The sequence below is a fragment of the Thunnus maccoyii genome, chromosome 6 (assembly GCF_910596095.1).
Source record: "Thunnus maccoyii chromosome 6, fThuMac1.1, whole genome shotgun sequence".
In the NCBI taxonomy this organism is placed as follows: Eukaryota; Metazoa; Chordata; class Actinopteri; order Scombriformes; family Scombridae; genus Thunnus; species Thunnus maccoyii.
Window position 1 is genome coordinate 22,109,110 of NC_056538.1, and position 26,370 is coordinate 22,135,479.

The following is a 26,370-nucleotide window of genomic DNA, read 5'->3' on the forward strand; positions in this document are numbered from 1 at the left end:
CGAAAAGATAAGTGGTATTTTAGTCTTCTGCGAGCTTTTACTCACTGTAGATCACCACGTTAACTGGGTATTCTGTGATGTCTGCCCCACCCACCACCATGCAGGTGAAAGTCCTCTGGTCGGTCAACTTGGCTGCAGAAAGCAGCAGACTGGAGTTTGCAGCCATGCTAACACGACCCTTGTATTCATCATTGGCGCTGATTGAGACATTCAATGATATCTTCTTGACCAGCAGGTCTCCTGAAAGTCCCTCTCCTTTGTCCTGGAGAGAAAAAGCAGAGTGCACTTGTTACATATCTGTCACATATGGCATTGGCCTCCAGTTCAAATAAAAGCACACAGTGTTTTGTTCTACACCCTCTGCTCATGCAGTGTCATATGGAGGGACAGATGCATGCTCTAATGCACAGCAAATGCACTCAGACTGGGCGTGGCTCAGACATGATAAGTGGGTGTCAGACGGACTTCACCATTTTGAATCCATTGACCTCCGCTGTGACTTACATATTTCCATTTAGTGATCATGACGTCTTCTGCTTTTACAGCTCCATTGTTGCACGGGATCTCGAGTGTTTCCCCATACAGGCCGATAACAGTCTCCAGACCGCTGACTGTGAAAGAGAAAAAGCAAGGCCACATTTTTCAATTACTTTTTTCAGGAGGGCTAGTCTCGTGAGCTCCAACACAGCATGCATGTTTTTGACTGAAAATTGAATTCTGTCATTATTCTGAATGAAGTACCCCCCATCCCCCCCGTTCTGTATATATTTGACTGACATTTATCAATACCACTTAGTTTTCGCCTAAATACACTAAGAGCAGCAGCTTCTATAGTTCTGCTAATTTTACAGCTCCCTTGGCAAAAAAACTCCAACCTTTCCTGCCCTAAATTTCATTCAAAACATCGCCATGGAGACAAAGTGCTTGAGAGGGGGGATGGGAGGAGGGTGCCAGCAGAAGTGTCTCAATGGGATGCGATGAGGGGTGAGAGCCAGAGGGCCACAGGGAAAGAGAGGCTGCCATGGCCCGACTGAAAATGAGGTGTTGCTCAGTTTTTTGGTATTCACATTCACATTTCAGACCTCTTAGAGTTCAAGCTAAGGTAAATGCATGAGTGGGTGTGTGGAGTTGACAGCTAAAGCTTAAATCCAAAACAGCTCATCAGCAGTTCAGCAAAGTGTATAAGAACAAAGCAATGACCATCCACTTTCTATCAGTGACAATTCTGTCCTTGTATCTACAGGAGAAAGCACCAAACAATGAAGATTCTCGAATATTCTGTGTGCATTCAACCCTGAAATTGTGGGATTAAACTCATGCACAAAGAGCTACAATGCCATTTCTGCACTGCCTCATAAGTTTTACTCTGACTTTCTCTGTTTTAACCCATCAGTCTTTTAAACTGCGATGAGGAATTTTCCTCAAATGAGGCGGTTCTTTCATTTGCTTTGTGTGTGATGGTCATTTGAATCCTGTTTGAATGAAAGTAAATACTTTTACTATGGTTACCATTGTCTACATTAGACCGGAGTAACAACTGGGAGGACCCTGCAGGCATATTTGCACAGTTGTGATGTCAGGATGCAGAGGCAAGCTTCCTATACTTTGACTGTTTTGTTTTCCCACGTTAAACCCCCCATTGTCAAGTGTCAAATCAAGACAATTAATCAAGTTCATAAAATAGTTACTCACTGTTTTAACACATGACTTTACTAATATCAAACAGTTTGCCTCAAGTCAACAAAGTTTACTGTGTATTACCATCTTCCTGACACCCAGTTGAATAAGTTCACACTTGTCACTCATATTTATGAGCTGTCAGATCTGAAACAACATCGAGTCTGATGCTGAACTAACTGGCATCTGTAAAGCCACAACAGCAAGCAGATGACAAACAACAGACAATTCAATATGATTTCAGACAGCCCCGTGTTTAGCTCTGATTACTTTCTGTACTTTCTTTTAAGTGGTTTTCTACCATATAGCTGAATCTGTGCAAAAAGCAAAGTAAAAAGTAAAGTTTCCTTGTTTTCCATCTTTGTGCTAAGCTAAGCTAAGTGTCTCCTGGTTGTAGCTACATTTATTGGACAGATATGAGAGTAGCATCGACCTTCTCATTTAAACAAAAGAGTGAGTTGGTGTATTTCCTAAACTATAAAACTATTCCTTTAATAGCTCAAACACAATTAGTAATGCCAAATAACATCCCAAACATAACCAATTTCAGTGATCACGAATGTGTGTGATTTCATTTTATCTTTAACAAATATGATATAGTTGATTTAATCTTTCTTTTTTTTATTTCTTCAAACAGAAAAAGTAACAATAATTAAACAACAAACCCTTGCATAGTACTGGCAACACTGAGCTAAATATCGTTTTCAAAGTAGGCTTTCAAATTCACAAGGACATACTTTTATAAAGAGCTAGACTGATAGATGCACAAAAAACATCTGTAATACAGAGGCAGGAAATGAAACATCCACGTAAAAGAACAAAAGGACTTCAAAGAAGTGTTGGTATATCTACGGTGATGACTATAATCAGTGCTTACAGCTCTATCTGCGACTTGCTTATGTAAGCATCAAAGCAGTGTAACCCACCCAATAAAAAGTATTTGAGAAAACATAGATACCACAGCACTTCACCCACATAGATACAATCCCTGCATTTAAATAAGGCTCGGCGACATTTAATACTGACAGCCTGGGACAAAACAAACCACAGCACATCTCATCTGCTGACAGCTTTACTAGGAATTCTTCACCAAACACATGGATAAGCTCTGTCACTTGTCAACCATAGCACAATTAGAACTATTTCCTGCATTGATCTCTCTCATTGTCCGTGATTTGCCACACCTAAGATGTGTTTGTCTTGCATGATAAAATGAATTAAAAGGATTAAAAGCTTATTTAGAATAAAGTCATGCATTGATCGGCCTGAATAATTGATTTTGCTTAGTCAAAATGTTACCTGGCGTATTGTAGATATCTGCAAATTCTCTTCTGTATCATTTAATTGTTATAGATAGTTTTCTCAAGCATATGAAGTTATGTTTGATTGTCATGCAACTGAAATGCAAATGCTCCAACTAAGACTTCATGCAGCAAATGGGCAGTTTGCTGAACTGTAAATTTGTATCTGCATTTCACAGAGTCTTGCTCACATTCGGATTTTGGCAATTGGGTGTACATCAGTCCAATCCACCTGAAATGGTAATGCAGATTGCTGGTGCGAACACGGCATGCTGATGTAGCCATCCCACACTCCCTTGTTTTGTCTTTCTGAAGTAAATGTAATGAAACTGACTCTCATGCTTGAACGGGCTTCAGCTCAATGTGCAGGTTTCTGGTCCAAGCGTAATAGACTGTACACGCTGGGCGGAAAAAGGAAAATGGAGACATTGTGAATCTATTAAGAGAGGGGAGTTAATGAGCTTTCTGTGCAAGACATGGGCACATGGTTTGCATATGTGTCAGATCTGATGATATGCAGCTACATTTCACTTTGGAGATGTTTGGGGTGCCAAAAATAATCTGTCAGTATCTGGATTAGGTGCAACACCTGGGGTTGTTGGTACTAATATACTTAAACGGTCGAGGAAATATTCAAATCTAGTTGGCATCCGAGTCCACATGTTTTTTCAGTGCTGAGACTCAAACTTCTCAGGAGAGAGCTCTGCACAACCCGCTCTGCTGAATCTTTAACAATTGTTAAATAACAAGAGTCAGTTATATTCAGGTTACACTGCAAGCACTGCAGTGTTGGAAAGGTTATCGCACTTCCTGTATAATAGACTCCTTACATTTCAAATTCAAATAGGCATTTTTGAATATTCAAATAAAGCTGTGTTCAGCCTCTCTGAGAACTTTAAAAGAGTCTGTATTAAGGAAAAGGCTTTATCTGCGCAGATTACGCTGTTACACAATGAGAACTAATCGCACATGTTGAGTTACAGAAGACAAAGCTCCTGCTGCTTACTGAGATAAGGTAATCCTTCGCAACAAAAGTAGGTGAACAGTGTGACTTCACATTGACAAACACATGCACACAGGCACGCGCACATGCACAAAAAAAAAAAAATCACTTCCAACATTTGTCTGCGTGATGAGGGCGCAACAGAAAGTAATAAAGTTTGAATCAAACTCTATTCGTTTGCATAACATGCGTTTCATTACAAATCATTTACTGACACTGAAGCCGTCTGGATATAAAATGACAGGTCTTGCCAGGTTTGATGAAATTTCTCTATTTTTATAGTAGACTTCTCATACTGGACACAAAAAATTGGCTAATATTCTGGCGATGGTAAATCAAGTAATAGACAGGCGAGTCAGAGAGAGGAGGCAGCACCACAGGAGATGCTTTCATGTTCCTGATTAAGGCGCCTCTATCCCCGCGAAGAGACAGGTGACGACAGCTCAGATATAAGCTCACCAGGGAAATCAGCTACCTCCCCACACTAGTCTCTATATCCCTGTTTTGCTACCTTACGTCCTCCCATTTGTGTGTGTGTGTGTGTGTGTGTGTGTGTGTGCGCCTGAGTGTGTGTGCATGTCTTTCAGCCGCACCATCCAAAAGAAATCGGACGCCCAAACTTATTAAATGCTGAAAATGAGGATTGTGCAGTGAATGGAGATCCCATGGCGCATGTCCACAAAGACTTGATGGCAAATAGCCTCGCTTCAGAAGCGATTCAGCGGTGAGGGGCCAGACAGAACCACTTCAACTAGATCAATAATACTTGAGGAAAGGCTAGATTCTTATAGTGAACAGCGCTTGCCTAAGGAGCGAGAAATCAAAGAAAACCTAACCTTCCATGACATTCTGCTTTTCGTTCTTTAATAATTTAACAAGTACTGAATTTTGATTAGCCATATCAAGTATCTGAAATGAGAAGAGATCAGTGATTTAATCAGTTCAATCTCTCATTATCTGCTGTCAAGGAAAATAGAGGAACTTCTGTCTTATGGAAAGGTGTGGGAAGGTTTTGGATAATTGCTCAGACTTACCACCAGGCTCCCCAAAGCATCCTTGTAGCTATTTGGTAATATATGAGCTCTATAGACTGCTGTTTTGTCAGCTCTCTCAATCTGTGCACACCCTTAGCTGATATGTTACTGACTGTGACAAACATATGACTTCATATGAATGTTGTTACAGTAGCAGTTTGTGGTGAGGAAGTGTTTTTCAGACCAGCTAGCTGAACAGAGATTAAAAAAAAACAAAACAAACAAAAATAAATAAACACACTGCTACATCCTCACTATCTCAGTCTGTCTCTCTCTCTTGAGGGAAGGGGTGTAATCATGTCACTGATGGATAACTGACAGCACACTTGCACAGCATCCCTTTAACACAGTTCTCTTTTTGTTGCAGGCTGAACCATGGAAGCGCTATCCCAAACGTCAACATTGTGTGCTCTATAATTTTGCTTTTTTCCAGCCTACTATAATTGCCTGTCAGTGTCTTTATAGCATAACACTAAGGGCATCTGGTTTTTATTTTTTGCTGGATTGCAGGGAACTGGATGACAAAAAGCACTAATATCCGTAACTGAGTGACTCCATTTTTCAAACATGTAATGAGGATGCATGCAAATCAAATTGTCCTGTATGTTTGATTGAAGGGTGGCAGTAGATATTTGTCCAAAACAGTACAATGATCTCACTTTTGTACAGAGCTACAAACTTTTCCCCACATTGTAGTAACTTGACTCAGCTTATTTAGTTGTATTGGTTGGCTTTCAAGTTGGTGCGGCTAACAAATTATTTTCAAACTGATAAATCTGCTAATCGTTTTCCCAATTAATAAATTATCCGTAGTGCAAAGTAGTTAAAAGCAGTGAAAAGTGGCCATTGTACTTTTCCAGAGCCCAACCATCAGGTATAAGATATTTAGATTAGAAGCTGGAAACAGAGAATATTCTGCATTTTTGCTTGAAAATGATTGGAACGATAAGACAATTATTAAAATAGTTTCTTAATTTCTGTGGAGCTGCAACAATTTATTGATCAAAGGAAAATTATTTTCATTTTTTGATAATCGATTAATAGTTTTGAGTAAATTTTTAAGAAAAAATGTCAAATTATCTTATTCCAGCTTCTAAAATTTGAGTATTTCCTGGTTCCTTTAGTCTTCTGTGACAGTAAACTGAATATCTTTGAGTTGGTAACTGTTGGTTGGGACAAAACAGGGCATTTGAGGACATCACTTCGGGGGTTTGGGAGACAGTGACCAACATTTTTCACCATTTTATAGGCCAAACGACTAATAGGTTAATGGATAATGTAGCTGACAGATTAATCAATAATGAAAATAACTGTAGCTGCACCCCTATGCTGAAAATCTTTTCAACTCTCGTGCTGATGTTGACAAGCTGCCTAAATTCAGCTATTTTGTAGAAGTGGGCAGCAGGTATGAGTGTATTCATAAGTACTTCAGGGTAAACAAAGGCTACATTATGTGAAATGAACACACGGCACAGAGACTATGACGTGTGGATCCAGAGCCGTTTTCCAAGCCTCATTTTAAGCCGTACCATCTGTTTTAGGGCACAGAGAGCAACCTAACACCCTGAAGATGTTGCCCTGCATCTCTTTGACCTTCAGAGGGGTGTAATGGTCTTTTAGAGGGAATCATGTGAGAGAAAAAGGTCCATTTATGGACAGAAATACTTGGGACAAAGGTTTCATTTTCTGACATTTCCCACAGGCTCTATCTGTGGTCCAAGCTGAACTAGGCCTGTCTAGTGTCTTTTTGTTTTTAATAAGTGATCCGCTCTCTGTGGAGTCTTATCTACAAGTCACATAAGAAACATTGTCCAAGTCCGAACATTTATTAGTTTTATGATGGAAACGAGTGTGATATTGTCCGACACTGATATAATGCTGAATTGATGCACGCCTATGTAATAAAAAATATTGGAATGGGAAATTAGTCTCAAGAAAAGCAGTTTATTTCCATTCAGTTTATTTTCACACTTTATGACACATTATTTCTCTGTGCAACATACTGGATCAAAATATAGCCAAGATATAGCTTTGTGTCCTCAAACTTGCAATAAAAGAATCCGCTTCCAACACTGAAATAACTGAAAACTTGTTCAGTTATACCCTTATCATCAGATAATGTCAGGATCACTAGACATTAATCACTAGTCCATTGACAAAAAAATTATTTAATATTTTGATAATTGTCATTTTTCAAGCAAAAATGGAAAATATTTGCCAGTTCAAACTTATCAGATGTGAGGATTTGCTGCTTTTCTTTGCTTTATGTCACTTTAAACAGAATATATTTAGGTTTTTGACGGTTTTTTTGGACAAAACAAGCAACATGAATACGTCATGATGGGCATTTTTTATAGTTATATGAAATTTAACAGAACGATTAATCCAAACTATAATCAGCAGATTAGTGATAATGAAAATAATCGTTATTTGCATCCTAATCTAAAAAAAAAGAGTTTTTTAAAATTAAGTGTTTAATGTTTATCAATAATAATTAGACAACTCTACAAGGTAAGTAATTGCATAAATTGAAAAAATTTAAAACTTTGGTATTTTTCAACCTGGACTCTATCTTCCTCACTATTTAGCTGACAAACACTTTTAGCGGACGCACATTGACGGGGCGTTATTGTCCTGTCAGATTACATTGCAGCCCGTTTTGTGGCTGCCGGCTGAAGCGCTCTCGCTCAATACTGGCCCAATTTCAAAAATTGTTGTCCCCATTAGTCACCGAGGCACAAAATGATGTGAAAATAGGGTCCAGGTTGAAAAATAAGTTTTGGTCTAAACCACGTCTGATCTGTTGTTCTGCACGTCTCTCTGTGCAGATGGCATCATCCTAAAAGCGTGCAGTTTAATTAGTCTTTTGTACAAAAAAACATGACAACCTTAAAAGCCGGAGTTAAATAAAATAAACACACTCACATTTTCACAGCCTACAATGAGCAGAGCCATGTTTGTCACCTCGGGGCAAAACAAGCCTGAGTTCTGCTGAGGAGGAGGATGGACAGCAAATGAGGAATTATGTAGAGTATACGCCACACAGTATTATTAGTCTGAGTCTATTAAGCATAATGGCTCCCCTCCTTCACCCCAGCAGCACTGGCACATTTTTAGACCAGTGTGCTCCCAAACCAACAAAAGCGTTCATGCTCAGTAAACGAAATGCCCAATCACAGAGCACTTGTTAATACTGCATATTATTCAAAAACTCTAATGTGAATGCAAGAGGTTTTACAAAATATACGGATGCAAAGGCACAGAGGAGTAAAGCTCAAGAAAATAATCCTCATCAGTGCTCCTCATGCATCATTTTACTCCAATGTACCTGGGCGATGAATAGCTCTGACCTGCTTTCCACTTCCCTCTCGGTACTAAAAAAAATGTAGCTTCCGTTGTGAAATAAATAACATATTTTCCAGAGAGACATATAGATAACTCTCTCCCCCTCAGGCAAAGAAAACAATGTTCATTTGCTACATCATGTGTGGTCAACAGACACCTACAGATGACAGCAGGTGGGAACAGGGCTAATGCATTGCCTGCAGTCCCACCTGTCGGGTTCCCATTGTTGTCTTGTGACTCAAAATGCAGGCTCCATTTTCAGACTTATGCTGAGGAAGCCTCGGTACCTGTGCAGACCTGCCACTGCAGAATCAGGTTTCTGCTTCCGCTTCTCGACAGGGACTGAGACAACAAGACAAAGAAAGAGAGAAGCGCTCAAGATGGAGGGAGGATTTATTTTGCCCTCAGGTGTTTTAAGACGCTTGAGTAATTAATGGCTGGTTCCCTAAATAAATGTAAGGTTGTTAAAGAATTGTTGTTGCATATCATATATCTAGTTTAAAGGCATCCAAAACATACCTCTTCAATCAGCTTCTTACTATAAGTGTTAAATTTTTAAATGAACACAAAATTATCTGCTGAAGATAAAAGACTTTTGGTTATTTTACACAAGAGATTTCTTTAATTGTGTTTTTCTCCAAGCTCTTCTCATTGATTTGAGGTGGGCAGGGCTCAGTTGGAAAAGGGTGATGTCACCTTCAGTATTTTCATGCACCAATCACAGTTTAGCAATATTTGAATCAAAATGTGATGACTGTTATGTCAATACCACTCAAATATGATCAAAATACACCCACATAGACTCTTAATAAATAACTTTCAAAACTTACTTTGATTGTTGCTTATTCTGCAATAAGTATTTAAACATGCATCAACTGATGTTTTTTGCGAATTGGGGGCAGCGGAAACAAGTTGTGAACACACCACTGACATATCACCTTTTAAGTTGATATACCAAACAGTTGTTAATTTATACATACAGCAGTTACAGAGCAACATTATCATTCATCTGGAGTTGTGTTTCTGTCCACCTGATTGAATGTAAGTCCAATATTTACTCTCCTTTAGCTCTGCTTTTGGTCTCTACCTATTCCTGAGGGAAATGTCTGGCTCTTTAGCTGTTAAATGCTCCACTATGTTTCGCCAGAGCTTTTTCTCTGTAAACGGCTGCCTGCTGTGGCCGAAAATGACACTATGAGAGTGCTGAGAGTGAGCCAGAACAGTTAAGTTGCAGCCGGATAGCTAAACAATGAGCTGAAAGTTGCTATAGAGCTCCGAAAAGCCGAGGGGAACTGCAGAGTCAGGTGGTAATTCTCTGCAGGTTCATCACTACAACTGACAATACACATTGTTATTTGATAGATTCTTTATTATTACAGATAAAGTATCTAATAGCTGCTTTAATGTTATCGAGATAAAAAATTTGAAACCAAGTTTTTAATATCTTTTTCATTTCCCTAATTTTTTGTAGGCTCATAATTTGAGAGCAGGACTTTCTTTGTGTACATGTTGTCCATCAGATCTTGTTTGCTTCTACTTCTGTGATTTCCTATAATTCCCAGAATGCCTATTGACAATCCCCCGAGAGCAGGCATAAACACTTTGCATCAGCTGTGGGTTATTCGTGTAGGTGGAGAGAATAATAAGCCCAAAGGAAGCAGCTCAAAACACATGATGCTCTGTGACGGCATTGCATTCTGGTCCATTCAGGACACTGTCAGAGCCTTATTGTTTTATTGTCTACACTGGTTTAAGTAATGAAGACATTTCACAAACTGGAAAAAAAAGTCTTCCACTAAATTTGACTCAGTAGTGCTGGGAAATATCTCAACATGATGTCAAGTTGTCTGTGTTTGACCTGCTATTTGAGGTAATATGAAAAACACAGCACCAAACAACATAATAGACCTCATATTTCAAGGTACACAGATGAAACCTTGTGCCGTGTGTCATTAACTCTTTCAGCAGAGTTATCCTCACATCTATCCATTACACAGAACCTGAATTTCCACATCATTATCAACTGACTAATATTCAAGCTTTAAAGATGGATAATAAGAGACATACATAAAAAAACAAAACAATTAAACTGCAACATATTCAAGAACCTCTTGCATTTTCCTTTTGATTAGCGAGTGAGTTTAATATGAGATTTTAAGAGGCAAACATTGTCAAGCGTTTTTAAAAAATGATGTTCAAGTTCCTTTAAAGTATTGTCTCACTCTAAAGACGCTGACAACACAATCAAAGGAGACAATATGGCTTTGATTTAGCTTAAATTGTTCAGCTAAGCTTCAGGAAAGCACTTTAACAAAACTGATATCTGGGGGGTAAAAAGTCTTTGTTGGCACTAGAAATAATGGCAGCATAAATAAATGTTACCATAAGGCTTGAGAATATACATACTTGCAATTGAGAATGAAAAAATATCTTTTCACATAGAATATGTAGAGGTAGGTGTATATGACTCGTCACATCATTGGCAGTAACACAGAGTAATTTTCTTACATTTTTCTCAGGCAGAGACAGATGGGAAAGATAAAAGCATATTACAAGAAAGGTGATTATCACTCTAAATGACTTGCCACAAGGTTTCCTAGGAATTGATCTTGTGGCATGATCATTAGTCTTTGAAATGTTCTCCTCTATACACGCGACCACACGAGCATCCTCTTTAAAAAATGTCATAAATTGCGTCAGCAGATGAGCTGCAAGGGTGCAGGGCTTGCTCTTAAGACAGCAGCCTGCTGGAATGATCGGGTGGTAAGTGCACTCAGAAATCAGGTCCATTATGTTGTGAATTATGTATTTGAGGGGCGCAGGCCAGGAGACCTGAGGGGAGAAGTGGTTGTGAGATGCCTGTGGGTAAGACTTGGGGCAGATCATGGGAGAGCTCACAGTATTTACTCCAAACATCCACCAGCAACTCCCATTCATTATGGGCCATTAAAGGAAACATTAGGCCATTAACAAAGCGCAGCTTCCTGCTTATCCAGCCACCCTTCTTTTGGCGATGACTTCATCCTTCTGCATCCGGAAGAGCTGACCTCACCCAAGTCTCTGGTTGTGAATGAATAAGAATAAGGTTTTTAAATTCCCTGTCAGTAGCAGACACTATTGGAAGCTAATGGGTATACATGCCTTGAATGTTTCACATTGACCGTGTTTCTCAGGTGAGAATTGACCTTTTCAAAGTGATTTCCTAATAATAGACAAAGCGTGCGAGCAAATCACTAGTTTATGGTGCAAATGGGATTATCAAATAATTTCTAGCTATTAAAATGTAAAAACTGGGCATTGCCATCCTGAATCCCACAGATAAAGCTCATTATAATGAGGGTTGTGACACGTGGAAATGATCATACCACATTTTTTTCGTTCAGTTGCTCAAAAAGTAAGGCCATCTGTAGGTTTTGACCAGTCAATTAAGTCTATACTGTACCTTTATATTAATAACCTGAATGAGAATTAAATCTACGCTCTCATCTGGTGAACTTCTATTCAAGACTGAATCTTTTCAGTTCTATGACTAAAAGCACCAAAGAAAGGCTTGCCTATTAAATTTGCTTAGGAGTTTATGTCAAATGTTGCTCTTGTGAAGAGGATTGCAAAGCTGAAGTCTATTAACTCTCCATTCAGACAAGTGTTTAGAAACCATTCATTCTTAATTATTTCCGAGTCATTTAAATGTGATAACTTTCTAATATGGCAAGAATCCTTCAAACTTCATTAAACTGGAGGAGGCCACAAACATTATTGAATTTGTCTTTTTCTCCAATGCCTCAAGATGAGTTTGCATCCACATGCAACAACTTTGCTTTCTTCGAACAACAGAGTCTTTGAATTCAAGTGAATTCATCTTGTAGAAACACTTCTTAAGAGTCATTTCTAGGGGCTAAAGTTGTTCTAAATCTTAGATTCAAATTTTTTTCTTCATTTCTGGTCAGTCTTGGCCACTGTTTACCCATGTTTCAGAGCACTGATGCTAGTTTTACTGACATGATAGAGAATAATACGCAAGGAATCTCAGATTTACGCCGTAGGTGTGTGCATGAAAGGCAACACATCTTGAAAAGCAGCTCTGATTCATGTTCCTACTGTATATTCTTGGGATTTCAGTGTATCCAGCTGAACTCATAACATTTCATGCATGCACCTTAAGTTAGCAGAGTCTTGAAAACAGGTATCGATCGAACGCTTCTTATGGTTCCCTTGTGTTTTTTCCGGGTTTGAGATTATAAGGAAAAGATAAATGAACACAGTTTCTCAGAGGATAGGACTGGCTGAAAACACTCTTTTTTTTAAAAATTTAATTAAAATCAGACTTTTTTCCTCCAGCAATCACAGGGAAGTGTTATCAACCCAATTAAGGCTCAAAAATGTAGTCAAACTGATAATAAAATAAATGTTTACAGTCTAATAAAATAAATGTAAGGGTTAAAGAGGTGCAGCAGATGGTGTGATACTCCAGATGGAGCCTCTAACAGTGTAATGCTTCTCACTAATGAATATAGTGCCCTTTAAATTACCGAAGAGCTTGAACTGATCCATAAATCTAAGTGCAAGAAATGAATCCTCATGTTGCCATAATGTTTTCATTTTTTCCTCCCTCTTCGGCCAGGAAGCTTTAAAATATTCCTGATGTTCAAAACAACCTTCTTGACATCCAAGTGCTCGTCGTCTCACCAGGTCTCTTTAAGAGGTATCACATCAGACAGGTGTAAGTATCAGTTTTCTGCATACAGGCTGTAAACATGCCTTTTGCCTGAAAGAACCGAGCCAATAAGATGTGACTTGTGCTCTCTGGACTGTAGATGGAGTGCCATTGAATTATATTAATAACCTAAAAGGTCCACTAAAGTCATAATGAGATACTGCAAAAGAAAGTCAAGACTAGTATTGAAACGATTAGAATAAATTACGAATAAACCTTTTTATTAGACAATCACCTTAAAGCTCTAATGAAAGTTTTTCATTATCAATCTATCCGCCCATTCTTTTCTGAGGTAATCAGAAAAGGTGACATCCTTACATTACTCTTTTTGTCTCACCATCAGTCCAAATGATCTGATTTGTCCATCAACAGAAAATTAATTAGCAACAATTTTGATCATCGATTTGATCATTTTCTCTTCTTAGCTCTAAATTGATAAATTATTAGGTCATTTATCAAGTAAAAATATCAAACATTCACTGGTTCTGGCTTCTCAAATGTTTTCTTGTTTTTATATCTTTGTGAATTAAATATCCTTGTTATTTTGGACTGTTGGCCAGACAAAACAAGGAATTTGCACATCACCTTAGGCTCTGGGAACGTGTGTTGATCATTTGTCCTTATTTTCTGACAGAAATGGTAATAAAAAGAATTGTTAGTTGTACCCCTAGCTAAGAAGACCTGTACCCTCATGCAAAACATATTACATATGCAAACAGAGAGAGTCCTACAGAAGCCTGTTGGTGGAAAATTCAGTGAATTAGATCATTTTTGAAATATTAGCCCAGCTGGCAACTACGGATTCCACTATTTACCAAGCTGCAATCAGCCTTTTGTTCAAGTACCTGCCTGTCTGTCTGTACCACAAATGCTCCCTACCCTGTAGAAGTGGCCCAGCCTTGTCCCTGCCCCCACCCCAAAAATCCTCAGGAGGAAGGCTTTGAACATTTGCAGCCCATAGGTCCTGGGGGAGCAGTTGTGTTTACTATTTTACTATCTCTATGACCATATTAAGGTTGTAGGTGGTGCCTGAGGATACCAATCAAACATGCTGCCACAACACACTCCTTCTGAGGGTAAATGGAGCCTTGTTTACACAGTGGCGCGGACAACAAAGCCAGACACAGAGGAGGGAGATGAATCAGCCCAAAGTCCATCACTTATGTGTGTAAACAAGAACGCATCCACTTATCAATCTTAAAGTGCTTCATTAGACTCTGCATGAGGACTTATATTTTTCCAACACAAAATGGATTATTAATGGAAATATGTGAACTAGTTTTATTATCTGACTTTCATGCACTGTACCTTCTTTGCTGTATAAAAATGTACACCTTGTTAGCCTGTAAACAACAGAAAATATTAACAGGTGGATATTTTCATTTGTTCAGCAGATGGCTTGTGTCGCTTTCATCTGATACTTTCACATTAGTTGATCAAAGAGTCGTGTATGCTGTTGTGTACTCATAGTGACAGACCTGACCTTCTAACCCTTCACTGTGAAACAGAGCAGGCAATGCTCCCCATTCCAATAAGCCAAACAGCCTGGTTGGTATTAAGAGGGCATGACGGTTTCAAATTGTGTCCTGCTTCAGCTTCTGGCTCTGGGGGGGTCCTAAAGCCTCTGCTGGCTAAACAGAGCAGAGAGCGGTGGGAGGAATACATGGAATGCAGATAATACATACAAAGGATTATGTACCTGCTTGCACATCAAATCTGTGTGGTTTCACATTTAATACCCGTGGACCAACGTGTGCTTTGATAGAGTACTATGAAAGGTTGGAGATTAACATGCGCTGTCACACCACTGAGTCCTCCTACGACTTCAGGACTTTTAGATTTAGGTGGCGGGATAACTGCTAACATGATTTGGCTGAAAGGTTTTACTAGTGTAAATGTCAATGGCAAAAAGCTGGTTTTTGTGTATGATGAATTTGCGTATTCCATAAATGCGACCAGGTTTTCTTATGGGAAATACATTAATTTATGTCCAAAAGATTTATTTATTTTTTGGTGAAGCAAGGTCAGTAATAGTCTTATCCTGTTTTTTCAATGACACACAGCAGATAAAACTGTCACAACAAAACCCATCTCACTCTATTGTTTGCTTCTTTTGTTTCTGTAGGATGAGATAGCCACTCTCAGTTTATATAATTCAGCATGTCACTGTCATCTTGGGCGCAAGGGTCCTTTAAGGCATAATAATTTCATTAGCAGTGGCTATTACATTTTCTTCCTCCATCATGACATGAGGAGAAGCCATGCATCAAGATAAGTGCTTTTAACCATCAACCCTGGCAGTGCACATCTTTAACTGCTCCCCTCTGTCTCTTTTCCTGTGTGATACATTCAGAACAAGCTACTTTTTGTGAGCAGAAGCACTGCAGATCTATCTGATAGTGAGTTTTGCTGGCAGCAGAGATACACACCACTTCACAAAAAAAACCTGTCAATAAGCAAAAATGTACCAACACCTCTGAACGATGCCTGAAAGATGTTCAAAATATCTGCAACGTGGCCTAAAGAGCTTAGGAGTGAGAATCTCCATGGGAATGTTCTGCACAGACAATCCCCTTTAAGCAAACTGAGTCAACATGCTGCTCAAAAAGTCCTCTGGAGGAATGAGCTTCCTCTACTGCAGGGTCAGACAGAAACAGAGGGCTTCTGGCTAAAGCTCCCCTTAAAGCGGACCTGTTTCCTTATTTTCAGTCATATATATAATGTTATAATGTTGGATATTCATATTAAATGTGGCCAAAGTGTCAAATAATGTGCTAAACGTATGTAGAAGTAATCCCTATGACCAAAAAGCACTGGCTTTAGACTGCTCTGAACATTTGGTTTCCAATGTTTTTTTCTACTATCAGCCCGAGCCGACGTCGGCTCGTGATGGATTTCTTTATATGTTCAACTGGTCCACGCACAGTGCGTGCACTCACTGCTGGTTAACGGCCAGTGAAATTGCAACAGAACAAAAAACACTCCTGATAATTAGAGCTGAAAATGCACCTTAAAATATACAATGTGAATGTATTTTGTAGACAAGCTAGCTTCTAGCTGTGAGGCTGAGAATGTCAATGTTGTTCGGTTCACCACTTTGATCCAGACTGAAATACCTCAACAATTGGAAATTTGATACACACATTCATGTCAGGATGAACTGTAATAACTTTGGTGATCTCTTCAATCATCAGGCCAAAATTTTAATTTCTCCAAAAAAAAAAGAGCTTGGCTCTTAGTCTTGTTTTATAGCTCACTAGAACTTCTCATCAAAATGACAAAAGATGTATCTACAAACAGAGCAAGAGGGGAAACATTACATCTAACAAAACTAATTTCTTACCCAGCTTCATTGTCTTCATTTGTAATAGAAAAAACTTGCATATTGCAGATGTAATGCCCCGAGATAGGAAAATGCAGTAAACACAAGACATTACTGAGGAGAACAATAAGAAATATATTCATTCAAGCATAATATCTGAGGAAATGCTGCCCTGAGCAGGTAACTAAGTCGTCCAATATTACAAACCCACTGGGTGATATTACTGTCTTTTAACAAATATTAGTGTAATGACAAACCGTGGCTGTGATGTTATCTTGGTTTGGTGTATCCAATTGTGTTGGCTCTGTTTACAGATGAGCATGCTGTGGCAAGCCCTCCATGATAAGATGGGTAATCCTTGGAGATTTCCTTGGAAAACAGTAGAAAAGCCAGGTCGCTTTACCTTAAATGTCCCTATTTGCACTCTCAAAAATATTACTGTTCATTTGTCAATGTCAATTTTTTTGTTGTGTGCATCCAAATGAAATCACCATCATTACATGAGGAAATGATGTGTCATGTCCTCTGTATCTACTACTTGTATAGGGGGAAAATGAATGGTAGCATAACGGGTTATGGCATCTTCATTACTCAGAATTAAACACTGCAAAGTGCATTTAACAATGTCATCACTCTATAGTCTGGCCAGGCATGGTAATAATGCAACTTTTATGTGACAGGTCCTTCGGTAGAGAGGCTGCTAGAGAGTTTACTGTGAAAACATTGCTGTTTTTTTTCTTTTGTGACCACCCTGCAGTCGAGCCAGAGACGAATCAGTCATACACATAGATTTTTTTTTTGCACTAAGAGGATAAATCAGTATAAAACTCTGCCTTTAAATTGCACCAGTGGGATGTGTAATGCTTGGAAATTCTCCACAGGAACATGAGGCTATTTGACCTCTTAAGACGTCCCATTAGAAAATTAAGTATTGCATCCAATTACCAGACAAGCATCTCTTCACCTTCCTCGTAAGGTCTGGCAATGGAACAGCTGAACGCTTAACAGCACAGCAGCACGTCTTATCATAAAACATCTAACACATCTACATGTCATGCATCAGCCAAAGCATCGCTCCTGCGGTAATTGCCATGTGAAAAGCCACCACTTGACTTCTTTGAATAAACACCAATGTTGCATCTGAGAAAACAGTGCTTCTGCTGTTGCTGATGTATTTTTGCTTACAAGAAGATAGTTATGACTAACGTATTATAATCTGGCGTGTCCAGTGCACGCTACATTCCTTCTCACTTAATCATGGTTTTTCCAAGAAGTTGCACAGAAGCGAGTACATGTGTCGAGGCCAGAAATTAAGTCTTATTCAAGTCACATTCATGGCTTGAATGTGAACATGTCTTGCTTCCAAAAGTAGAGGAATTAGTGATTTATGTACTGCGTGTAGCATGGAACACTTCCATAAAGGGTCAAATAATAATCTATATTTTCATTGATATATATATACAGTAAAAGAGAAATATGTGATCATCAGTGAGTGTACAACATCTGTTGGGAACATCAGATGAGCTCAAGTACCTCTTCATCAACAGCATGTACCTGTTATGTTCCAAATGTTGTTATTCAAATTGATTAAAGTGGATGTTATGTAATGTATGCAAAAGTGGATATTTTAGCTAATTACTTAAACTGAAGTGTTACCCATTATATTTAGCTAATTATTTAAATAATATATGCATTACTTTTAGCTAACTATTTAAATTTCTTTGCTTGTTTGTTAACTTTCTTTATGTGCACTCAGTCACAATGCATGGCTTTAAGGCGGTACAAAAATTTAGGGTGTAACAAATATTTTCTTTATCAATTCATCTTTTCTCAATTAATCAATTAGTTATTTGGTCCATAAAATGTCAGAAAATGGTAAAAAAAAAATACATTGATCACTGTTTCCCAGAGCCCAAGATGATCAACAGTCCATAATCCAAAGATATTCAGTTTACTGTCATAGAGGACCAAAGAAACCAGAAAATATTCACATTTGAGAAACTGGAATCATTTGAATTGGGGCAACAGAATTTTGACTTTTTTCTTAAAAAATGATTAATCAATTATTAAAATAGTTGGCGATTAATTTAATAGTTGGCAACTAATAAATTAACTGACTAAACGTTACAGCTCTAGAGGCCTGTACTGTGCAGTAAACCTATTGTAGCTGGCAGCTTACTAGTTATTGTGACGATAAATTCTCTAAATAATAGCACCAATTTGTAATTTTATGGTTATTTTCCTCCTGAGCACAAATATATATATATGAGGATGTATTGTTTTAATCACTTCTATTTTTCTTTAATTATTTGAGCTACTCCAGAATGTCTCCTCCTACCCCCTGGCTACTGCAGGCTGGCTACTCTAACCCTGGTTAAGAGTCTGATATAAAGAGCGGTCTGAAATCCATCTGATAAATAAGATTTTTACAGAGTGCAACAATTGTGAGGTAACAAAAAACCTATAGTGATTTGAAATTTCAAGAGAAGCACCAGAGGTATAAGAGCAGGTTTTTCTTTTCCATGACCATGTTTTAGACCGCTATAAAAGGTTCAAGGGTAGTCCCATGTGTATTAATACAATGATGAACCAGAGATGGGCTATCCATTTAATTTTTTATCTTGCTTCTTACTTAGGCACTACGTGAATGGCAGACTTTTAATTCCAATCAGAGATATACTTTTCCCTTCCCCTGTGAAAGAGATTCTCCCTGAATGAGATCTCCTGTCTCCTGCAAGTTCAACCGAAGCAGCGTGTAATCAAAGATAGCTTCAGGCACCACAGACTGCTGCTGCAGTCTACGAAGGAGGGATGGTGGACATCAGCTCAATACAAAGAAACAGCTTTTAAAATGGCAAGAATGTGAATAGCGAGGTCAAATGCAGACACAAAACCGTTCTGTTGAGTCCCAAAGGGAAGACGTAATGAGGAGCAGTGCAATGTTTCATGAATGAAAAATTGCTAAACAGTGTCTGCGTGAATAGAACGACTTCTCAGTATTGCAAAAGAGCTTTGACCCAACAGAGGCTGATTCAGAAATGAATGGGAAGACAAAACTCCATGTCATTTTATTAGTTCGCCCACGGCTTGAAATGAATGTTTCACATTTTGCACAAAAGCTGCATCAACCCGAGCGACTTCCCTGAACCTCAGACAAAGTCCAAATAAAGGTTTGATACAATAGCTACCTCCTGTGTTGCCACTTGACTCTCATAAATGGGCAGAAATAATGACTTTATGGCAGAGCAGGCATAAATATCAGAGGTTCACCCCCTTTATAGGTCAAAAGGAGCCCCTGCTGCTGACACTCCAATGTGGTGACTGCTGTCAGTGGTGGGAGAACTGCTACTGCTTTGTCTTTTTTTATCTATAAGATACATTTTAATGAGAAAAAGAAGTTCATTAAATGTAATTTACAAAAACAAAGGCCATCTTAAGCCCACGCCCCCTGGCTTTCCACACACATGTGCCCCTTTATGGTATTCGTTAGATATTCTCTGAGGTGGTACGATTACCATCACAGTTAATGGAGGCCTCTCAAAGAATTCATTAAAACAGAGCAATGACTCTAATGGAGAATTTGAACAAAGATCCAGGCCCAGTTAAAGATGGGTGTGGCTACAGGCTTTTCATATGGAGGAGAAATGCCCCCCCCCAGTCAGGTTGCACATGTGAAGTGCAGGGACAGGCAGCAGCTACTCTGTGCCCTCTCTGAGGGGTGTGTGCTGTTCCATATTAATGACAAAAGGAGGAGCGGGAGCAAGAAGTCGCTATCATACACTCATTTGTTTAAAAAGAGGCTGCTTCACAATACAGTCGGTGGGAGTCCACAGGAATCCAGTGAAAGCTGGGGGCTGCGTCAATGACAAAAGACAGAAACAACCTCACTTTTTGTCCCTGAAACAAGGGCTGCCCAATTTCAGAGTGCCGTTGGTCTTTCACCAAAACCAAGGACACCTTGGTGCATTTCAATGGGGGTATTCCTGCATAAAGAAAGAAGCACTACTGCATAGCATAGTCATCTCTCTCCTGTTGTTAAGCCTTTCTTTATAGCTGAAACAATAGAATCTTGGTCCCTCCCCTTGGATAAAGAAATAAACCAGTGTTTTGCACAGCAGAGCAAAGAACCTGTATGCAAAATGAGAAAACTGAGATGTTGATCTGTTTGGAAAAACATTATAACACTGTAGCTCACTTTGCAATAATCCTACCTCAGTCTAAACATGCAAAACAGCGCATAAGAAGGTGGTGCCAAATTCAACAAGCCTTTCTTTACCTAATTGGCAAATTAAACCAAAACTGGAAGGCTGAGGAAGCAATTTTAGCTGAGATTATAAAAATTGAATATATCTCACACACTCCTGCTGTAAAAATGGGGCAAGCCAATCACCAAAGTGTAATTAAGATTCACTTGCTGCTGTTTTACTGATAATCCTGTGTGTAACACTGTCACAGGCGAACAAAAGACCTTTTTCTCATTGAGTCATTGCCTGAGAGTGATTACTTTTGCCACACAAGTCCTTTCATTTTCTCGAGGCAAAGTCAGCCATACATCTCCCTGCTTGGCGAGTCCAGCAGAGAGTGAATTGCTCTCTCTGACATGCAGGAAACACAGCATGTTCATGCGGTAGCTCATATTTCTTCACGGCTGTCTCACTGCATTTAATCTAAAAGGTGAAGCTCATTTTAGCGATAGGATTTTTGAACGAATCTAAAAATACTTTCAGAGCTTCTGTCATAAAAGTGCAAATCAGGTAAATACTAATGTTAAAACTTGAAACTTATCCTTTGTCTCAACGTGAGTGACAGGAGCAAACTGCTTTTCCTTCGACAACTGCACACACAAACAACAATCATAAAGAGACACTAACCCCCGTCACGGCCCTAAAACCAACACTAATCCACCTGTTCAGTGTCCTGCTGGGGGTGGAGGGTGAGAAAGAGTGTATGTGTGGGTGTGCACCACTTCAGCCTACTGTGTGAGGGGTGTAGAGCAGACAAAGACCAAGAGAAATCAGTAATGCATGTCCATATTGAACTGTGTTACATCAGAATTACTGTTTTCATGCAACTGTACTCTTTCATGTTAAATTGATTTGCACAATCTGAGATTAGTCTTCATTTCATATTAGTGTGAGCAAGCCTAAGATAACCCAACCGTATGGGAAAGTTTCACACATTATAAGCATCATTTCTCTGGGTGGACAAGCTTTCAATTTCTTTGTAACTGTACTATGCAAAGATCTATACAGCAGGTTAATGATCGACTCTAATCTGAGATTTCCCAATTTTATATTTTGGCACTAAAATCTTCTCTTTGCTCTTTTTCTGTGTGCTGCATCAAAGATTGTGTAACAGCCATGTTTTAATTTCATCATGACTTTGGGTTATTTTTAGATTTTCCATCGCCCCAAAAGCTTGATCTTCACATCCAAGCTATAAAGTGTGGCTGCCAGGGGCGCTGGTAGGAATTCTGCACCCCCTGATGGGAGGTGACACCGGGTCCCCCACCACAATGCCGTTTTAATTTACAGTACGACCTCGCCTGTCTCAAAGGCCTTTCTCTTCTTTGAGGAGCCCTAGATATGTTCCCTATTTTCTCTCCATTGGCAGCACCTCTGCATTCTGCTCATATACACTTATTTCTTATTCTCATCGAGGTATAATCCATACATAATCCACTCCTCTGATGTAAATATCTGTGTATTGAACAACTGTTTCTTTCTTATATCTCACCTGCTGTGTGACTCTTGTGTGAGCAAATGGCATCTGTCTCACTTTCTTTTCAATATTTTGAACAGGAACTGACCAAAAGCACAAGTAGATTAACATTAGACAGCAACTGATACTAGAAAAGATTCCACTTCACACCCTCACTCCACGCACAGGACTTTGGGTTAAGCATCCAGCAGGATAATGAGCTGTAAGATATCACATTTGGGGCCATTTTAAGCATCCCTATTCTAATAAGTGAGAGCTTGTTAGTCAGATTATGTATGTTTTGCAGCTCAGTTCAATTATTTAAATCCTGTAGATCCCACTTTTTCTTCAAATGTCAATCTTTGTTTCATAATTTGATTACACTCTCTAGCTATCCGGCTAGCCATTTCCAAAAATTGATCAGCTGATAAAAATAATCGACTGTAAGAGAGGAAGTATAAAAGTGGAGTAGCCTACAGATTCAGTATTTCTATTCAAAGCCATGATTGGGTTGAGATGCTATACTTCACATGAAAGCGTCTGAATTTTGCATGAAGGGATACAATACTTTGCAAGTCACAAAGAAATCTCTTTTCAAAAAGGAGCAACAACCACAAACAGTCTTCAAACATCGAGAGGAAACCGCCTATAAACAAGACGAGACGCGCAAACAAAATCCACAGTTGTACAAGATCTTACATGTAACCCGAGTGTACAATTAAAAATGCTCTTTTCCTTTTCCCTGTGCGTTTACATCACAACATTCATGACACAAGTCTGGACGTAACCTAGTTAAAGATGAAAGAAAGGAGAGTGAATCTATCTCAGGTGAAATTGGGTGACCCCCGCAAGAGATTAGTCCATTAGCAAAAAGGAGAGCCCCACTCGCTTGACAAGTAATACCAGCTGTGACACCGAGCACTGTCTGTCTGTCTGTTTGGGAGGGGTTGAGGGTGGTGGTGGTGGTGGTGGTGGGGGAAGGGTGGAGACAAGGGAGCGAACAAAAAACCAGATGCATCTTTCAAGACTATTTGTTCAAAGAGTAATTCAGGGATCTGTTTTTCTGCTCTATCCGGTTGTGGCCATATGACTCGGCCTTTAACGCTGTATCCCCGGGAGCTGCTTCTTTTTTCATCTGCTCAAATATAATAAGCACACAGGCCTGTTTTTTATTATAAGTATTGATGCAGTTTTATTGCAAATCCCAAACTCAATAATCCACGTCAGTCAGATTTTGTCCATATTGAGCAAACTGACAAAGAATATTTCTTTTCTGTGAATCTTTTGTGGTTGACACTTTTTTTTGCAAGAACATGAAGAAGCCAACAGCCACCATCTGTTGTGTCAGCAAACACACACACACACACACACACACACACACACACACACACACATGTTCTGACCATCACTTTAGACCGTGCATCCACTAAACACACAGTGTTGTGGACAACCATAACGTCTAACCTCATTACAGACTGAGTGTACTCTCTACCAGTCTCAAGCACACGGCACTGCAGTGGCACAGCGGTGTAAAAACACCTTGAAAGGGCCATTCGTTTCCTCTCAAATAAACCACCTGAGCCTGACTGATAGCTGCTGCATGGTGTTAATTTACAACAACAGGCGCCACCCTGGTGTGACGAGGTGGAAGGGAGTACATTGAGATCAACCTCTCTGCCCCCTTTTCTTGTCCAGGGGAACACTTCTGTGCAGCTTTGCTTAATGGCCTGGCTGAGTGAAGTGAACACATGGTGCCGCTACCTGTTGGCCTGATGTGGCAGACAAGGATGAAAAGACATCTTCTTCTGCACATTAAATATCACACACAAAGCTTAGACAAAGAGGTGTTAAAAAAGCATCTTTTGCGCTTGTTTCATCTGTTTTCAAGGGGGAAAAAATCCAAACAAATTCAAAAACCGCCACTTAATGCCAAGTGGCCGCATTCACATCATACCCAAAGGAGCCACATTTTCATAGCCAGAACTTTGACGCATTCACACGCACAACTCATTACCAAGTGCCCACATCCAAATGAGTCCTATCTTCTGTGTATAGGGAGCCTATCAAGAGCGCTTTTCCCCGCCCAACGGGCATAATTACAATAAATGAGACAGGATGTGAACGCAGCATCATTCAGCTCAACAACAGCATGCGTTAACAGGACAGAAAACACACAAAACTGAGGCATCATGATGACATCATGGCCTGAGCACACGTGAAGTCTGGGTGATGATGACTACCATACTGCCTCTCCCATCATGGGGAGTATAAAAAAAACAGGGTGGCACCATGGACAATATCACATCACATACATTGGAAAAGTCACTTCTAATAGATATGAGGAGGACTTTACAATATTAAACATAATAATAACCCTTTTTATCGAGGAGAGTTAAGTTTTTAAACAGATTATAGATTTAGATTAGGGATCAATGCTTACTATGTGGTTTATAAACTGCCAGAATGAACAATAAAATAACAATTTTGCAGGATTTTGTTTGTAAAAATAGGGGGAAATCTAGCAATATACTTCAAATTTAAAACATATATAAGACAATCAAATAAAAGGAGCATCTATTACAAATATTTTTGTGACTTCCTAACTTATAATTAGAACCACCAGCGTCCCTGCTCCACTTATCCCCCCCAAAATGTGATCGATGAGCGGGTCTGAAGTTTTGGTGGCACCTGCGTGTGACAGCTGGGACTTTTTTAAGCTCCTCTCATACCTGCGGTTTAGCGCACGGACGCACCCCGCGTAAGCAGCACCACTGCCGGGCTAATGAGACAATAGCTTACCTTGGCAGAGGAGGGCGGTGAATAGGAGGGCACACACGCAGCTGGCGGACAACAAGTGCATCCTTGCGAGTCTCACAGATCCTCAGTCGGCTGTTGGTTTGTTTAAAAAGCAAAAAGACTTGCTTGAGTTGTTTTTCTTATTCTTCTTCTATTAGGGTTTAAAATGGTCCTCGTGAGCTCGGTTGCTGGTGCTGTGGAGGCAGTTCAGTTCAGTTTTTGGCTCTTCTCCCAACGTGGCATGTGCTCGCCAACTCGCGCTCGTATCAGTTCTGGTGGAACAGGTAATCGCGAGGGGTGCGCAGACAAGCGCGAGGGCGGAGGATACTGTCTGCAGCTCCGCCCCTGATACCCCCACCTCCCCTCCTCTCCCCTCCTCCCCTTCCCTCCAGCTGCACCACCCCCCCCCCCCCCCCCCCCCCCCCCCCCCAACCTCCCACACACAAGTGCAACCCCCCACCCTCCTTTTTCTTAAGACCCCCAGCAACTCACCCCCTCGTGTTCCCCCTCCTTCTCCTCCTTCTCACCCCTCCTTTTACTCTCATCTCACCCCCCCTTCTCTTTCTTTCCAACATGCACCCTCACACACACACACACACATGCATGTACAAACACACGCATGGGGTTTGTGTAACCTGCAAATCATGCCTCAGACTTGTTTCATGCAGAATACCCAGATGTGTAAGAGGTACCCAACATCTGCTAGATTTGAAATTTAACTAGAATTTGTATTAGCAAGAAAATATGCTCACGTAAAGTGCTCATTATGAAAAATTGTCTCCCTCACAGTGTTTAATTACAGCTAATGCATCAATAATGAAACCTTACAAAAATGAAATATGAGAAAATTTTGTTTCAATTTTTCTCGTTAATTCAGATTACACGCCTCCTCGAGACAATGTCAGTTCAATGTCAAAAATTTGCTTTGTCTTCAGAATAAGCAAGGTTGTTTTTGAGAGTTCCTAAAAAGTTGACATTTTACGTGTGTCTCAGCAAGAAATCAGAATCTGCAAAGCAACTAGTAACTACGGCCATCCAATAAATTAAGTGGATTAAAAATTTACATGAATCCCATCTGAAAAAAGTCTCTAGTGTTAAAAAAGTACCAGAATTATACATACAAGCACAATACTTGAGTTACTTCACACCTCTGTTGACTCCAACATGTGCACAAACACACACACACACACACACACACAATGAGATATACTTTCAATCAACCCTCTGCCTGAGACTTGTAGACTGGGCTTGTTTCATGCAGAGTATCACACTGCTGCTTTGTGCCTTGCAGGCACGGTGGATGGTAAGTAGGCTATGGGATGTAGGTCCAAGGTTAATTATAATGAAGAAATTTTCACATAAATAATTTAGCCATAATTAATTCTTAAAGTCCTTGCTCATATCTCCTTACTTTTCAATTATTTCACTGAGCACATTCAAGAGCAACACCACAATAATTAATATCCATCTAATGACTG

General features: G+C 39.6%; 1 protein-coding gene across 2 annotated transcripts in view; it reads right to left on the reverse strand.

Moving 5' to 3' along the window:
- The window catches only part of LOC121899443 (CD166 antigen homolog A-like), a 42,619-nt gene extending 17,417 nt beyond the window's left edge, over nt 1-25,202 (reverse strand). For both annotated transcript variants that reach the window (XM_042415279.1, XM_042415278.1), the window contains exons 1-3: nt 24,896-25,202; nt 505-611; nt 46-262 (exon numbers count right to left, since the gene is read on the reverse strand). In XM_042415279.1, coding sequence (XP_042271213.1) covers nt 46-262; nt 505-611; nt 24,896-24,956 — 385 coding nt within the window. In that variant the 5' untranslated portion in view covers nt 24,957-25,202. The remainder of the gene's footprint in view (nt 1-45; nt 263-504; nt 612-24,895) is intronic.
- Between the last annotated feature and the right edge of the window lie 1,168 nt (nt 25,203-26,370).